This window comes from Phalacrocorax aristotelis, chromosome Z (assembly GCF_949628215.1).
Source record: "Phalacrocorax aristotelis chromosome Z, bGulAri2.1, whole genome shotgun sequence".
Taxonomy (NCBI): Eukaryota; Metazoa; Chordata; class Aves; order Suliformes; family Phalacrocoracidae; genus Phalacrocorax; species Phalacrocorax aristotelis.
This window is the reverse complement of record NC_134311.1, coordinates 47,850,943-47,869,433: the sequence shown is the minus strand read 5'-3', so window position 1 is coordinate 47,869,433 and position 18,491 is coordinate 47,850,943. Positions and strand designations below refer to the sequence as shown.

The window sequence follows — 18,491 nt, the reverse complement described above, 5'->3', positions numbered from 1 at the left end:
AATGAATATATGTTTGTTTTCCACATATACAACTATAATGGATAGAGGCAAAATACTGATAATCATGCAAAAATTGTTAAGGTTTTTTTTTCTTCCAAAGTGATCTATCTGAAACATAATTTGTAACTGGAAATAAAATGTCCACAAAAACAACAGGAAAAAGTAAAACAAAAAATTCTTTGTAAGGCATAAATCTATACAGTTGTAGGCTCAAAAGCAAGGACCTTTTTCTTCTCTCATTCACGATACTCCATGTATTCACATTTAAATGTATCTGGTCATAACTATATGTGACAAAATACTATTGTTCCTGGCTCCCATGAAACCAGGCTTTGCTGCAAACATGCAAATGACTTATTTTGTAGAGGTTTTGAGCTGACAGCACATGATAGTATTTACAGCATTTTTTAAGTGGCTGACAGTTGTAGAGGAGTAACAGCACAGAGAGTACAATCACCAGCAGGGGAATAAGGGTAGCAGCTGGCTGACTTTTTTTGGGAGTTGTCTAGCAAATGAACAATGCCAGATGATGTACGAAAGAAGCAGCATCTGCATGCTGGCTGGCACAGGGAGGAACTGGCTGACGGATGGCTGCAATGATATGGAAATAAGTAATGTTCCAAGAGAGGCAAAGGACAGGCAGACAGAGAAACGCTACGGAGCCAGCTTGCTCTGTCTGAAGAAAAGACCACATGGCTTCAGTTGTTCCCAATGTATTACTACACAACCACAAGCAACCCAGAACCAGAAGTTATTCAGATCATACTTATGGAAGTCCTAAGCCCTGATCCAAAAAGCCTTCCAGCATATAGCTCCTTGCATTGTGGACATTTAAATTCTCAGAGTCTGTCAGCTGAGAACACTGCTACTGGGAAAGAAAACCCTGGCTTTTGAGAACGTAAGCATGAAAGACATTCAAAAAGCAATTAAAAGAAAAGGAAGTTTGAAGTAGAAGTTTGCCGCGCGTTAAGTATATTCACTGTTGCTTACCTGTTTCTCTGGTGTGGAGATGGGTACTGGTGTACCAGGAGGGACTGCTGGTGGAGGTGGCTCCTCAACAGGACCTCTTGCAATTACCAGTTTCACTCGATTTCCACACTGTCTCAGAACTTGTGCCACCTGCTCACTGCTCATTCCAGCCAGGTCTGTATCCCCAATTTTCAAGATGTGGTCTCCACTACACAATCTCCCATGCTGGAGGAAGAATAACGATGAAAAAAATCTATTAACATCCTGACATTTCTCCCACATACCATACAATCTGAAAAAGACCACATAGCTTCAGTCACTTTTAAGACATATGAGCCAGGTGACTTTTTTTGGGTGTGAAGTAAATATCCTGATAACACGGAGAAGAAAAGTAGGTTGCCTAATGTCACACTAACTTTACTAGAAATTTCCCCAGGCATACCCAGGATATCCTTTTTCAAGCAGTCACTGGAGCATTAAAAAAAAATGCTTATAGTTATTGGTACTACCTCCTGGAATTTAACAACTGCATGTAGATTAGAGAACTTCAGGTTTTATTTCCAAACACACTTCCAGAAGACAGCACACAAATGTATATTCAGCTTTACACTACTATTTAAAACTGGTCCTCAGGAATAACTGTAACTTCAGATAAAATACACTTCTCCCTTACTGTGATCCAGTTGCTTATATTGCTTTACACTGGTTTACTCTCCTAATGATTTACCTTTACCCAATAAAAAAGCTTCACATGAATTTAGCCCATATGAAAAGTATTGGAAAGACAGGTCTGTAAAAGGAACCCGTCTACCTGCTCAAGGAGGGAGTGCACATTAAATTCTGTCCATTCAGGCGACCACTTCTGTGGCTGTAAGACTGACCAGTCTCTGCGCCTATACAATCCTTGACCATCATTAACATAGTCCTAGATACTTGTCCAATGGACAAGCCTCAAATGGGCTGTGATCACCAAATTCAACCCTCATGAGCCCTTCCAGCAGAAGCAGAGCCCGTGTCCTGAAGCAGACATGGCTGCTACAAGCTTCAGTAAGCCCAGCGGAGAGAAGCAGATGCTCTTCTTACCTGTCTGGGTAGAGCAAGTAAGTGTTTGGCATCCCCCCCACCCCTGGATTACAACCAGTATATTCACAAAAGAATTAGGAGTCTGAATACACACACACTAAACATGTAACAGGTTTGAAACTGTGATTTAGAGCCGAATTCAGCTTTTACATTTGAACACACAGATCCCCTGAACTAAACACACTTTTACTGAGGATAAATATCACAATTTTCTCTTCTTCACACTTATGAGGAAAAAAGCTACTACTACTTAGCATGATTATAAAGTAAAGACTAACTTCACACCTTACTGAACAGTAAACAGAAGAGTAGGTTGAATTTACCTGATCAGCCACCCCTCCTGGGAGGATGGTTTTAACTATCACTCCAGTTGACTTTCCTCCCACTATACCAAATCCCAGACCTGAGCCATCGTTCACCAGCTCAATGGTCTCCACGTGCTGCCAGTGAACCTAAAAGGAATAAACATAAGCTTGCAAATGATTAAAATAAGGACATATGTATTAAAACTTGCAAACTATTTTCTATTATTTCTTTGGTATGTTTTTTAATAAAGGAAGGTGGGAGGAAGTTGGAAATATGGGACCTTTCTAACAGTTACTATTAGATATAAGATTACATAGCATTTAAGCAATAAATTGCTCATTCCATAGCAGTTGGAATTTCTCTAGTACAAACCAGAGCTGGGTCGTGGGTCAGGCCTTTCAAGAACCTGCTGGATTAATTTAAACAGCAACCTAGGACTGTATACCTCAATGCCCCATTGCAGTCAGTAAGAAAAACACTGTTTCTAGGAAATTTCACAGGACTGGAAATTAAACTCTTTAGATAAGTGCATGTTCACATAGGCCATTACAACAAAGCACAGGAGGAAGGATAAACCCAGTTCATAGGTTAAAGCTGAAAGCAGCACCAGGTATTACAAGGTAGGCATTAGCAGAATTGCCCCCTGTGTAACAAACAAAGATTTCTGGGTTGTCTGATGTCAACAGCACTGGAATGAAGCAGCTCTGATGGCAGGCTTCATGTTCTGACAGGAATGAAACTGCTCTGAAAGAGACAAATGCTAGCTTGCTTGGTTGGAGCAGTAGAGAAGAGATGACTGGAGGCTCCACATATTGCTTCTCCTGAAAAACAAACCACACCGTAAACTCATCTCAAATTTAAAACCACAGCTGGTGTGGCACAAGGTAGGATCTTGAAAATAAGCAGTTATTTTGAAATAGTCAAGGTACTGCAAATGCAAAGCCCTGTAGTACCACTTTGGGAATGCACAGCCTTAACAAAAATGAACAATGATCAAGCAAAGTCTGAAGGAGAAAGAATAGCTCCAGATAAACTGCCTTCCCCCAGCATTTGAAAGCCAATGGAACACAAGGACTGGGAAAGGCATGCATAAAAAAAATCAGAGGGAGCTGTGCAGGGTTTGAAAGGAACATTTTTTCAAGCAAGGGAAGCTGTTCAGAGAATTCAGAGGCAATCACATAGAGAAAGAAGTGTGTCACAGGAACACTGGGAGGGAGCAGGCTTCTCCTTTGTACTGACAGGAAAAGTTAGGCCAATCAGCTTTACTCCTGCACACAGAAGAAAATAATAATTCTGACTTTTTTTTTCACTAAAGCTTTATGCAAATGATTAAAATAAACACTAAAATAGCTGCTTTTTGCAGACGGATTGCTCCATATACTTCTGATTACCATCTCCCTTAAAGAAAAGCCACAGATGACTGAACAGCAAAACCTACAGAAACCAAAGATAGGCCATTTCATCCCAGGAGAGGCCATTTCATGAGCAAGATACAAGGAAGAGAAAGTGCAGTTAATATCACCATGTTTCCGAGCTATGTTCTCTAAACCCAGATGTGCAAAAGTTTTGAAAAGAAACGAAATGTAGCAGAGATGTTTTTGGGGAGTCCTAAAGTGTGTCCCTACATGTGGCATTTTGACAGGTCTCTCTTGCTGCTTTACTTAGCCCCACCGCTAACAATCAGTAGGGAACAAACAAAGAAGCACCCATTGGCTGGTGGTGCAGATCAGATTGCGATGCCTTAAAAATTTCCGTTTGCCCAAGCAGAAGGCAAAGAAAAAAGAACCTGCTTACTGTGACCTCAAAACAGAGCTTCGTAAGTATGGTCAACATGCTGTATTTGCATTGTTAGATGCAGAGAATTTGGCAGATGGGAAGAAGACATACATCCGACATTAAAATCTACTCCCAGGAAGCCTCAGTATTTTGTATGGTACATGGGAAGAGGTACAACAAAGATAAATAGAAGAAAAACCTCAAGAACTGTGAAGCAAATGTACATAGAAGTTAAAAAAATAAAAGTCTCAAAATACTAGATGCAGTAAGCGCATACATGCCCAAACTGAATACATACACATTTGGGGTATACTCACCGGGTTGGAATGGGCTGAAACTGTGCTAGCAGCAGATGGAGACCGGGAAACTACTGGACTGATGAGCTGGGGCAAAGTGCCCCTGGCCACAACTAGCTGGACATTGTCTTTTGCTTTCTGTAGGATGCTGATAGCCTGTTGATGTGTAATTGTCTGATCAAGGGCTTGTCCATTAATAGCAAGGATTTGATCTGCTTCCTTCAGCTTTCCATCTCTGTCACGTATGTGTAAACAGGGGAGGGAGATGACAAAATAAACAAACAAGGAAAACCAAAGAAGTGTTGCCACAGATATTACAATATTTTGACAATTTTCCAGTATTTTTAATAACCTGTTCTCTATTCCCCCCACTTTTTAATCCCCCCCTGCAGTTTTGCTGAAAGGAGCTGATGCAGCACCCTGGTGATCGCTTCCTTTGAAGCTAATCCCACTGCCACTCTCCCCTGGCTACTACCCCCTAGCTAGCTTCCTCTTCCCTGTACCCCCATGCGAGACTAAGCATATTAGATCTCAGTTGCTCCCAACCATAGCCTGAGAACTTATGTTTATTCTTGACTTTGAGCCTTTTGCTTAATAGACCAAGTGCTCCACTTTGTTCAGTGCACCCATTCTGAATATTCATCAAACCATGGAGTGGAACACACTTTCATCAAGATGCTGTGGAAACAAATTTTGTTTTGCACAAAACCAAGGGAAAAAAAAAAAAAAAAAAAAAAAGAAGGGGAGGCAGAGAGATAAACAGAAAGAACACGATAAAACAGATCCCTTTTAAATGAGGCAAAGAAAAGCCCTGAACAAATTAAAAAATAACTCCTCACTTTCTGACAAAGGAAGCACTACTGTAAAATTACATACTGAGCCCTTCCCCAGACCTACTTTACTTCAAAAGAATTGTATGAAGCCTACACAGATGAGTTATCCTCTGTCCTCCACCACTTCTACTGCTTCTCCAGCAAACCAGCAAAAGAGTCTGGAGTCTTGTCTTCAACATCCCAAAGTAGCAACACTTTGAAAACAAAGGGCAGCAACAAAAACAAGGGTCCCTATTACACCAGCTTTTGTGAGCCCCTACAGTGTAGAAGCCATGGTACTCAACAGCGTTCAGGAAAAACACTATTTAGCTTCAACCCATAATATTTCACCTGTGAATTTGAGCTGTTTTCCAGAGTGCTCTCAAAGACTTATTACTGCCAGGGCCTTTCTAATTTATGAGCCCTGTAACAGTTGTTGAATATTTCTCTTCTTGACAGTGAATCAAGAAGGCACTGATTCAGTAAAGAAATGTCTCTACTCCACGGAATAAGAGAAGTAAAAGCAAAGACCTCTTGAAGGGGAAGGGAGGGGGAAGGGAAAGGGAAAGGAAGGGAGGGGGAAGGGAAAGGAAGGGAGGGGGAAGGGAAAGGAAGGGAGGGGGAAGGGAAAGGGAAAGGAAGGGAGGGGAAAGGGAAAGGGAAAGGAAGGGAGGGGAAAGGGAAAGGGAAAGGAAGGGAGGGGAAAGGGAAAGGGAAAGGGAAAGGGAAAGGGAAAGGGAAAGGGAAAGGGAAAGGGAAAGGGAAAGGGAAAGGGAAAGGGAAAGGGAAAGGGAAAGGGAAAGGGAAAGGGAAAGGGAAAGGGAAAGGGAAAGGGAAAGGGAAAGGGAAAGGGAAAGGGAAAGGGAAAGGGAAAGGGAAAGGGAAAGGGAAAGGGAAAGGGAAAGGGAAAGGGAAAGGGAAAGGAAGGAGGGGAAAGGGAAAGGGAATTTAGGCAGATGAAAAAATATTGTAATGACATACACGATGCCACTTCTCGTAACTGAATTAACACTGTAGGCCATGCTCTACACTCTGTTAAAAGCACTGGGCTCAGACCACAAATAATCAGAAAATCTCTCCCTACAGACAGTGAGAAATAGCACCAAGGTGACTCAGCCAACCTATACAACATACAGAGTACACCACGAAGCAGCAGCTCTGACTGGGATCCTGATCAGCAAATGCACACACAGTGATACACCACACCAGTCTGCAGTGAATCAGTGCTGGTGCCATTCACCACTGAGTTTGTTTGCTCCTTCAACCTGTTCTTACAGCAGAAATCCATTTCTCTCAACTCTACTTGTGGAATCAGGATTAAAATCTAAAGCATACTTTCAGCAAGCCATTATTATTGCTGAATTTCTGGTAACATCAGCTGAGTATCTCTTTTTAGGAGTTCAACAGCCTTAGGTAAAGCCTTGCTTGACTTGAAAGCTGGTTTCATGGCTGCCTAGTGGGACCCTACCTAACACACTACCATGCTAGTTACAACTGATTCTTTTGTGCCAAATTTGTTTTTCAGTCCATTCATGGATGGCAAATTCTGTATTTCAGCTTTAGAAGCTGTGACACAGAACAGTAACCTCCCTGTTTTCCCTGGAGATATTACAAACAAGCCACAGAGAAACTACATCTGTAGTTTCTAAAAATCCCTAACAGATCATACACTGCCCTGTTCCAATGTAAAATACATTGTAGTGATATGTAATTTTAAATCTGCTATGATCTATGGCTTAGAATACCAAAGAAACATGCCCTTGTACCACAAAAACAACAGCAATAACACCACTAAATTGCAATGTCATGTTAAAATTTGGTACAGTAAACAGCAAAATATTCCAGTAGTAATCTTACCTATGTGCCACGCTTCCCTCTTGGATTTCTTGCACAAATATTCCTAGTTCTCCCCTGTTTTCACTCTTGAGTCCCACGACACTGAAGCCCAGACCACCACTTAAAGGCTTAATAAGCTCAATGGTCTCAACAAGGCGACCCTGTTTAGCATAAGATAAAAAAAGGGTCCAAACGCTAAAAATGTTGAAAAGCAGCATTAATGAATGTGGTAAACAACTTGGAAATTAGTTTCTAATCCGACACTACAGGAGGGCAAAACTACACTAGCTAATAATTGAAGGATTTGTTCAGTTACTATTTCTCAGTATCATACAGAAAAGTGACAATTATGAAAGGTTTGAGAAATAAAGATTCTTAAAGCCCAGAAGAGGAAATCAGGAAACAGCAGCTAAACAGAGTTTAGGCTTAGTAGTGACAGAATTAGGATACACATGTCCATAAAATTTTAGAAGGTACAGGCCAACTCTCAAAAAGAACTAGAAAAAGAGGACAAATTTCAGAAAGATGCAAAAAGTAGGACTGTGCAAAAGGCTCTCCAGAAGAACAGCAGAAGGCTTTCCCTATCTGACTCTATGACAGGTTAAGTAGAAAATTTGAGAATATATGCCTGGCCATTCCCAGCGCCAGCCACTAAAAGGACTTGTACACCATTTTTGCCTACCACAGGAAAGCAGTAAGATTACAGAACAATGCGTAGCAAGGCCAAAAAGGAATTTTCCATTTTATTTCCGAGCAAGTCACAGAACTAGATTTCATTAGTTACGCATACAAGAGCACGCTCTGACAAAGCATCTCCCCCATGCACAGAGCAGCAGTCCTACAATGAGCATGGAAAGATAATGGCATGCTGATCTGTGAGAGGCACACTGCTCAGCTAAGGTCAGTAACTCAACAGTGACAATGTCAAGGCTACTTTTCCAACTGTTTTCTCATTTACCCATTGTTCCTCAAATTAAAAGGTTATTTTTGTCCTACACAGCAAGCGAGCTCTGGTTTGGTTAACAACTCAATTGGTTTTAAATAAACATACATGTATTTTAATATTCAAAGAATCACGTATGTTGGAAAAGACCTCTAAGATCATCAAGTCCAACCATTAACCTAACGTTGCCAAGTCCACCACTAAACCCAGATAATCAGTGATCCACATTTCGTGGTTACTAGATGACATGCTTACCTGGGACATATTTCTGATCAGCTGCTCAAAGTCTTCAGTAGAGGTCTTCCCATTAAGCTGAGGAGTAATGGATCTCATCGATACTTCTAGCACATTAGCTGGGCTGCCATTCTGCTGAGCCAACAAAGATGACTCATTATGCGGCAAGGACCCCACATTCACACCATGATGGAGAAGCTGGGGGAATTCACCAGTGGAATGTATGGAAGGCACAATATTTACCTGTAAAAGATTGATGGCAACACAAATTTACAGACACAGCAGAAACTTCCTTTTTATACAAGAGCATCATGATAGATCAATTGCTCATTAAAAATGTCTGAAATCCCAACCTGAAATTAAAAAAAAAAAAAATTAAGTTATCTTTAATATTTATAATCAATGTAAAGTTGTCAGTTATGAGCAGAAAACATGAAAGAAATTTATTAAAATAATCTAAAATTATTTTCCATACTCTGCCCAGAATTCTTTTGTTCATACCAGTATAGCAGCTTGGAGTACTCCAACACAATGGCAGAGGTAGACAAGTATGAACTAGATTTTTCTACAGTAGCAGCATTTTTGAAAAGAAAAAAGTATGCGTGTTTTGATGAAGAAAGAAACTTCACCAGTTACGTAAGGAATAGATTTAACTGGTCAGGGTTTCTGCATCACTATGCGCTACAGCTGCCAATGTGATCCTCTACATCAGCCAGAATTAAATACAGAATTACTGAAAAAGTCTAAAATCACCATGCTGATCTGAAAACCACAGTTGTGCCCTTACACAGTCAGTCTTGACAATAAACTTCTCTTAGAGCAGAAAAGAAAATTCTCCACTTTGCCAAGCCATATTAAGGAACGATTTTCAAGCAGGTTTCTGCCAACCGACCTAATGAATGGCTGGTGGTGGTATAAAGCTCAGGTGAAGCAGAAGCCCTCATTTGGCTGCTGTCCCACTTGCCTGTTGACTGTCAACAGGCACTGCTTCACTCCACATTGATTTGTTTCATACTTGCCTCACACACTATCCATCACTGAGAACCACAATATTACAGCCTCAAATTCTTTTCATAGTTTTACAATACAGATTTTCTAGCATTCTGCACCACAATACAAAAGACTGGGATTCTTCTTCCTTTGAAGCCTTATTTTCAAACATCCAATATCAACACAAAACTTCAAAACTATAAGTGTATTCTAAAATGTCCACTGCACCAGTCTCAACTGTTTAAGCATGCTACTTCCATTTGGTTTATCATATCATTCTCCCAACTGTCTGGTCATTAAAAGGCCTGTGTTGTTCTCCATCACACAATCCCTTTTCGTCTCGGTGCTTCAGGAAAAAATAATAGAACAAACATCATTTGTTGAACACCTTATGTGCCTGGGAAGACCCTCCAGTTACAGAAAAAATATAAGACAGCACTGGAAAGAAAAGTACTCAACAGCACTTAATGTGCTCTGCCATAAAAAACTGGAAAGAGGAACATCACGATGTTTGGAACTCACTGATTTCCATCACACAGTGATTACTTTCTGTCCATATCTGTGAGGAATCACTTGGGTTATGTTTCAAACAAATCATAATGCCCAAAATGTGCACACAAGCACTTTCTTTAATCACATGCAGTCATTTTAGCAAGCCTGTAAGGCACAGGTAGATAAGCCTTGTTTCACAGTTCATTACATGTAACAACACACAGAGACATAATCAAATTCTGGTCTTCCACGAATGCAAGATTTCCCCTCACATTATATGCATGGATTTGAAACTAATAAGGTGTATGCCATATTGCGTTTCTTATCTGCATGATATATATATCATAATTCACTTCCACCTTCCCAATGTCATCCATTTCAATGTGTAAAAGTGTATCACTGAACTTGGTCAATTAATGTGCTTTATTTCTTGTTCTATTCCACCTTCAAATCTTCTTATACATCCTGCTGTCATGTTCCTTCCCACAAAAAACTTGTCATGGGTCAAATTATTATTGGTAAGAGTATCTAACTCCACTGTAATTAGCCAGTCTTGCACTGCTTTTATTTAAAAACGTTTTTACATTTCTGCAGAAGGATAAAGAAGCCTGAAAGTATATGCTGTGCAAACCCAAACTACTTCTCACGTGTGCTCAAACGCCATAATATATGGGTGTCATATCACAAACGTTAGTAAGTCACGAATATACGATGATTTTCTAAATTGCAGTGCATGTAGAAAATAGCACTGAACTGCCCATCCTGCTTAAGGTTACCATACTCAGAGCTTGCTTGGTGAAAGTTGTCACTAGAGAACTCATCATCTGCTCAGGTAAAGCCAGCAAGGTTAGCCTGAACAAGAAACAGCATAGTATGAGCAAAACCTACTGATTTTGCCCAATGTAGGTTAGTGAGACCTCACAACTCTTCAGTGCAGCCTTTGGAGTGGTAGCCTGAAACTCAGTAGGCAAGGCTCAGCAGCTGAGAGCGGTAATGATTCCAGTCAATACAATTAAACGTAGAGAAAAAACATTACATGCCTTCAATCTTACTTTGCACTGTTCTAAGCACAGCGTTGCTGTGTCTTCTGATCCTATTAAGGTCATAGGAACTTCCTGAGGTTTCATCCTTCAGTATGGCAGAAGGGGAAGCATCACTGATATTACCGACAGACCTATAAAACCCAACTGTGTGTGAATTCCCTGCTTTGAATGGAGTGTGCAGTCATCTTCTAAGGCAAAAAAAGGTAAAAGAAGGAAAATCCTATAATAATGCTAAGAGCAAAATTGGAGATTATATACAGAAAGCTAGAATCCCTTCTGCTTTACAAAGACAGAACCATGCAAGCAAAAAAGGGCAGAAACAGAATTTTAAGACACGGAAACTGATTGTTGCTGAGGAACCGCTGCTATACCCACCCCACTGTCTATTTCCCTTCCATCTTCCTTCAGGAATTTCACTTTAAGTTTTTTCATTGTTACCACATGGTAGGCAGGCTGCCTAGATAGAGACAATCGCATCCTGTGAAACCTCTCTCTGGATAAAAGTCAATGTCTTTCCTCTATTCAGAGCACTCCTTTACAGACAAATATGTAGGGTGCAATTTGCAACATTGGAAAAATCATGCAATGCACAAGAAGTACATCAAGCAAGCCACAGTAATACTAAGATATGACATTTTTAGAATAGTATGAATGATACAAATGGTGTTTACATCATCATACTGTTTTTCTCTAATATAAAATAAACTTTCCTGCATGCACAAACAGCAAAGAAAAAAAATGGAAGGTTATTGAGTTAGACACATCGCCCTTACGATGAATAATATTGTACGTCTTCCCTGAATCTAAAATACTTTTTACTTCTTGTAGCACTCAATATCCCATATAGCATAACCTTCAGTATGCAGAAGAGCTCCATGCCCATCCTGTACTATGTTCTATGTATGTTTTGTTAGTATCGCTTAACAGAGAATTTCTTTAGGCAGCTCATTTCACAGTTTGTAATGTTTGAAGAGCAGGCTAGCCATGGCAGGCACATTAACTTCCACCTGAATATGTGCCCAGTATCACCATTCTCTTCTCTAGGTAAGTTTGAAGGAGTTCTTCAATTAAGATATGACAGCCTCCTTAGGGATTTATGTTTTTCTGTCTGGTAGAAAACTCACACATTGCCATGCTAAAATAGAAGTAGCACAAGGCCAATTCATATTTTAGTTTTACATTGTATGTTTTCATAGATCAAATCCTGTCCTAAATGCCCACCTTCTCAGTCTGACATTTCTTCCCTTCTGCATACTGGTATCAACTGGGACATCCCTGCAAACTGGCAGAAGTTGACTGACCTCTCTCATTCCTTCTGCCTTCCAAACGAGAAGATGGAAGTTGTTCATGTTTTCTAAGACATTCTCCATAACTAATTATTAACTCCATTATTCTGAAGACACTGGATGGTTTTTATTTGCACTGAAAGGGGGAAGGGGCTTTTAAGATGCAAAAACAAAAGTTAACTGTTCTATTCCTGAATGCTTATCCAGCTGAAAGTTAATTGTTGTGGAACGTTTATCTAGCCGCTGTGTAAAATAATTAGTAAGGAGGCCTGGAATCCACCTGTGAAAGACAAATTCCTGATAAGGATAGAAAATAGATAGAAAATTTAAATTATTAAACTGTTCTTATTTCAACCCACAAGCGTTACCCTTCTGATTCTCTCCCCCATCCCACTGGTGCGGGAGTGAGCGAGCGACTGTGTGGGGCTGAGCTGCCAGCTAAACCACAACAGTCTTTTTGGCGCCCAACATGGGGCTCAAGGGTAGGAGATAATATAACAGCTGCTGGTCACAGCACCATGTTGTCCTTTTTGCAGTTGGTGTTAAAGATTGGTGTTGGTTTGTTTAGTCTGCTGTGTTCTGTTGTAATTAGTAACGTTTTGCCTATAAGATTTGTTATGCAAACACTCATTTTCAGCTTTATCTGGTATTCGGGGTTTTTGCTGAAAATAACAAGGGACTTAAAGGTAAATTAAGGCGGTGGTGTTCGGCATGTAGCATTGGACAAAGGTGCACTAAAGTAGATAAATTCATCAGGCACCAGAACAAGATCTAACTGATTTGTTTAAGCCTCCCCCTCAACCACAGGAAAAGGATGCAGACTCGGACGGAAACCCCACTCCCCCAGACAGTCCCATATCTTCCCGCACAAGGAAGTAAACTGCTCTGAGACTGCCTCTACAGCATTACAAGCCCCTCTTTGGGAGGCAGTAGGGCCAGATGGGGGAATAATGCAGTTAAACAGGGTCCTTCCGAATCCCCATCTGAATTCCTGGATTCCTTGAGGGATGTAATGCACCGCAGCACACCGATGGATCCTGGGTCAGAGGTAAGAGTACCTCTGACAGTCTCCCTGTTCTTGGGTCAGTCCATGGGGATATCAGGCACAACCTCCAGAAGCTGCACACTACAGAAAGTAGAAATCTGGAAGTCTTACTGGACGAAGCATGGAGAGTATTTAGTAATAAAGAGGAAATGTATAGACAAGGGCATGGGAGAGTGGTGGCAGTTATTAGAGAAGGGGAGGAAAGACCTAGACGAGAACAGTCCCGATTGGGGAAGGATCAATGTGCTTTGAATAAGAGATTTGGTCATTGGAAAAAGAAATTTCCAAGAAATAAAGAAAAGGGACAAAGTCACCAGACAGGAAGAATGGTAGCTCATGTGAAAGGAGATTGACAGGGACCTGGGGAATCTACCCTAGCGAATCCATTGGTTATAATGAAGCTAGGGAAAAGGCAACAAGAAGTAGAATTTTTTGTGGATACAGGGGCAACATATTGTCGTGGTTTCACCGGCAGCTCAGCCCCACACAGTCGCTCACTCACTCCCCCACCGGTAGATGGGGGAGAGAATCAGAAGGGTAACGCTCGTGGGTTGGGATAAGAACAGTTTAATAATTAAAATTAAAAGAAACAACAGTAGAAATGCAATGTAAAGTAGAACAACAAGAGGCGCAAAGCCCCAGGGGAGGGGGAAGGGAGGGGAGAAGGGGAACGAACCACCAAAACAAACTGCATGCGCCGCAGCCACTCGCCGCCTGCCGACCCGACACCGCGCCGCTCCCGAGCCACAACCTGCCCCCCTCAATATACTGGTCATGGTGTCACATGGTATGGAATGAACATGCCACTGGCCAGTCGGGGTCAGCCATCCCCACCATGGCCCCACCCCTCCCAGCCCCCAGCAGAGCGGGGAAGCTGGAAACGTAGCCGACCCCCACAGCGAGGAGAATTAACCTCTTCTCAGCCAGAACCAGCACACATATTCAGTCTTAAATCAAGCCTTGATGCCCCTAGAGGATGAATATACCTTGGTAAAAGGGCCAACTGGCCAAAGTGAAAAGGCATATTTTTGTAAGCCACTGGAGTATAAATTAGGTAAACAATGGGACATCCACCAATTTTTGTATATGCCCAATTCCCCAAAAGCACTTTTGGGAGAGATTTTTTAGAACAATTGGGTGCGAAAATTACATCTGAAAAAGGAGAAATTACTCTGGAAGTAAAAGATCAACAGTACACCCAACTCCTGAGTCTATCCTTAATTAGTCCTCTCACAGAAGAAAAAAAATAGTGAAAAGATTCTAAACCAGGTATATCCCGGGGTGTGGGCCACCGATATATCCAGGAGGGCAAAGAATGCACCACCTGTTGAAGTCAGGCTCAAAGAAGGTCAGCAACTGGTAAGAATTAGGCAATACCCCCTAAAGAAAGAAGACAGGGAATTTGGCCAGTGATTGAAAAATTTTTGCAATTAGGATTGTTGAGAGTGTGAGTCTGACTTTAACATTCCTATCTTACCTGTTCGTAATCCTGACGGGTCGTACAGTGTGGTCCAGGATCTACGGGCTGTAAATAAGGTAACCAAAGACTTGTACCCTGTAGTAGCAAATCCATACACTCTGTTGACTGTATTAACAGCTGAACTAACTTGGTTCACTGTTCTAGACTTGATAGATGCTTTCTTTTGCCTCCCTCTCCATGAAGCCAGCCAAAAATTATTTGCATTCCAATGGGAGAACCCCAAAAGCAGTCGTAAGACTCAGGTCACTTGGACGGTGTTGCCACAAGGATTTAAGAACAGCCCTACCATCTTTGGCAATCAGCTCACAAAAGACCTGGAATCTTGGGAAATCTCCTCTGAAGAAGGGAAACTGTTACAATACATAGATGACATCCTGATCGCCACCAGAACAGAAGACGATTGTATGACCTGGACGGTGACTCTATTGAATTTCTTGGGGTCCAAGGGTATTGGGTATCTAAGAAAAAAGCCCAAGTAATGCAGCGCAAAGTGACTTATTTAGGCTGTAAAATTAGTGCTGGACAAAGGACTTTGGGACAGGCCCGCAAAGAGGCAATATGCCAAACTCAGAGACCACAAACAGTGAAAGAACTACGGACCTTTCTGGGGATGACGGGGTGGTGCCGACTGTGGATTTATAATTATGGACTGCTCGTTAAACCACTATACACCTTAACAGCCACTGAACAGGAACACCTCAACTGGGATAGAGAAACCATACAGGCCTTTGAACTGCTAAAAAGGCCTTAATGTCAGCCCCAGCCTTAGAACTCCCAGATGTAAGTAAACCGTTTTTCCTTTTCTCCCACGAGAAGCAAGGAATTGCTCTGGGAATATTGGCACAGGATCTGGGTCCATATCAACGAGCAGTTGCCCATGTCTCCAAACAACTAGACGCAACTGCAAAGGGCTGGCCTGGATGCCTATGAGCAGTTGCAGCTGTAATATTGAACATACAAGAAGCCTGAAAATTTACCCTGGGTCAGAAAATGACTGTCCTAGTGTCCCATACAGTATCCACAGTGTTGGAAGCAAAGGATGGACACCGGCTTTCACCGCAAAGATTCCTGAGATATCAGGCTATACTGGTAGAACAGAATGATGTAGAGATCGTAGTTACTAACATTATCAACCCAGCTTCTTTCCTCAGTAGAAACACAGGAGAACCAGTACATCATGACTGCTTGGAGACCACTGAAGCAACATATGCAAACCGTCCAGATTTGAGAGACAGCCCTATGGAAAACGGGGAAAACTGGTTCACAGATGGAAGCAACTATGTCCTGAGCGGTAAGACACATGCGGGGTATGCTATTACCACCAGCCAAGAAGTAATAGAGTCAGAGCCTTTGCCCATGAATACCTCTGCACAGAAGGCAGAAATAATTGCTCTGACTCGTGCCTTGGAATTGGCCCAAGGCAAAGTTGTGAACATATATACAGACGCGAAATACGCCTTCAGGGTTGTGCACAAGCATGGAGCAATTTGGAAGGAAAGGGGACTATTAAACTCTCAAGGAAAAAAATATCAAGCATGCAGAAGAAATCTTGAGGCTGTTGGAGGCAGTCCAACTTCCTGAGAAAGTGGCAATCATGCACATTAAGGCACACCAGAACGTGAGCTCAGAATTGGAAAAAGGAAATGAGCTAGCGGATAGAGATGCAAAACAAATAGCCAAAACAGAGGTAACAATGGAAGGAGCTCTGGTCCCTGATGGACAAATTTCTCTAGAAGGTAAACCAAAATATACCAAGGAGGATCAGAAGCTTATCACAGATTTGGAAGGGTCATATAACAAAGAAGGGTGGGCCCACATCCCGCAGGGAAAATTAATCATTCCCTCCTGTTTAATATGGCATTTAGTAAGAGAGGAACATAGAAAAAGGCATTGGGGGACAGAAGCTCTATATAAATATTTAATTAGAGAAATTGTGGCCAGAAATTTATACAGTACAGTAAGACAGGTGACTCAGCAGTGCGATCTTTGCCTCCAGACTAATCCTAAGAATAACTCCAGGCCAGAAATGGGCCAAATTGGGAAAGGCAATGGGCCTGGACAACAATGGCAGATTGATTTTACAGAACACCCAAGAAAAGGGGGGGTATCGATATTTACTGGTATTAACTGATACCTTTTCAGGTTGGCCAGAAGCGTTTCCGACCAGAACAGCCAATGCTCGGGAGGTAACTAAAATATTAGTACAAGAGATAATCCCATGCTTTGAGATTCCAGCTACCGTATCCTCTGACAGAGGACCACATTTTACCTCAAAAGTGGTACAACAAATTAGCCACCATTTGGGTATAGATTGGCAGCTTCTTACCCCATATTGCCCTCAGTCAAGTGGCCAAGTGGAAAAAATTAACCACTTAATCAAACAGCAAATTGTGAAACTGGGACAAGAGGCAAATTTGACCTGGCCTCAGTCTCTCCCTTTAGCCCTTTTGCGCATACGAACGAGACCAAGGGCGAAAGAAGGACTGAGCCCCTTTGAAATCTTGTATGGAAGACCCTATGGGATACAGGGAGGAATATCCATACAAGCTGGGAATGAAATCATAACTTCCTATATGGTGGCATTGGGCAAACAGCTCAATAAAATCAGAAAGCATGTAGTTGGGGCTCAAGGTAGGGGTTTAGACGGACCTGTGCATAATATCCAGCCTGGAGATTATGTGTATATAAAGTATCTTGCAGAAAAAACTCTGGAACCACAGTGGGAAGGACCATTCCAGGTACTCCTCACCTCCTTTACAGCAATCAAGATCAAAGAGCAGAGTGCCTGGATACATCACACTAGGGTGAAGAAAGCGCCACAAAAGGTTTGGACTTCTGAAGTCCAGGGACTCTTGAAGCTCAAACTGCAGAGGTAGAATGCAGATTAAGATTTGCGTAATCCTTATAGATCTACAGGCAATTAGCGTAGCTACCTGGCAAGAAAATTTGTATGTACAATTGACACAGAATATTACTCAAAGTATAAACAAGATCGATTGTTGGGTTTATACTAAAATGCCAAGGCACTCTGGTCACGGAATGCCCTTATAGGGCATTCCCATTGCCACTAAATACCTCTTTGACAGATTATACTTTCTGGCAAAATACTACTCTCAGGAAAGATCCCCAAACCAAGCGGGGCCAGGGGTTGCGAATGAAAACAATAAGAGCTAATACCTCAGGAGACCGCTGCCTGGTAAGCTCAAGAAATGGCATGTTTGCTGGAGAATATTCAAATTGCAATGAATCCATCTCATTGAACATGACAAATATTGACCCAGCATTCCAGTCACTTAATTATACTGGCCTCCCAGTTCCTCTAGGGACAGGGTGGTATTGGTTCTGTGGTACAGCAGCTTGGAAGACTTTGCCTCTGGGGTGGCGGGGAGCATGTACTTCAGGAGCCCTGATCCCCAACATCACTATTATTGATAAAACAACACAGAATCCCTCAAGAAGAGGACAGAAAGCCACTTTAATCAGAAACCAAAGAACAAATAACCCCTTAATAGAAAGGCCAACAGGCTACCATAGCTTTGTGTGGTGGCTAATTCCATCCTTGGGGGATAGCGAGTTGGAGAAGGCCATAGTAAACATCTTGGCTGTAATAGAGATAATCAAGAATAAAACTGTAGATGTCATTAGGGCACTCCAAGAAGAAACTACTGGTTTATCTAAAGTAGTATCACAAAATTGTATGGCCCTAGACTTATTATTAGCCTTACAGGGAGGGGTATGCACAGTAGTCAATGCCAGCTGTTGCATGTATGTAGACCAAAGTGGGCGAATCACTGCTGACATACAGGGCATCAGAGAACAATCAAAATTCCTACATAGAGTAACTCAAGACGAGACGTCCTGGGGGTTTTTCCAGCTATGGGAAAAACTAACTTCTTGGTT

The 18,491-nt window shown here is 41.8% G+C and overlaps 1 protein-coding gene across 32 annotated transcripts in view; it reads right to left on the bottom strand.

The window, feature by feature from the left end:
• MPDZ (multiple PDZ domain crumbs cell polarity complex component) overlaps window positions 1–18,491 on the bottom strand; it is a 103,737-nt gene that overhangs the window by 69,862 nt on the left and 15,384 nt on the right. For 31 of the 32 annotated variants that reach the window (XM_075079672.1, XM_075079673.1, XM_075079661.1 and 28 more), the window contains 5 exons: window positions 8,277–8,498; window positions 7,100–7,239; window positions 4,452–4,665; window positions 2,376–2,504; window positions 991–1,194 (listed from right to left, as the gene is read on the bottom strand). In XM_075079672.1, coding sequence (XP_074935773.1) covers window positions 991–1,194; window positions 2,376–2,504; window positions 4,452–4,665; window positions 7,100–7,239; window positions 8,277–8,498 — 909 coding nt within the window. The remainder of the gene's footprint in view (window positions 1–990; window positions 1,195–2,375; window positions 2,505–4,451; window positions 4,666–7,099; window positions 7,240–8,276; window positions 8,499–18,491) is intronic. The other variant, XM_075079674.1, reaches the window with a different exon arrangement.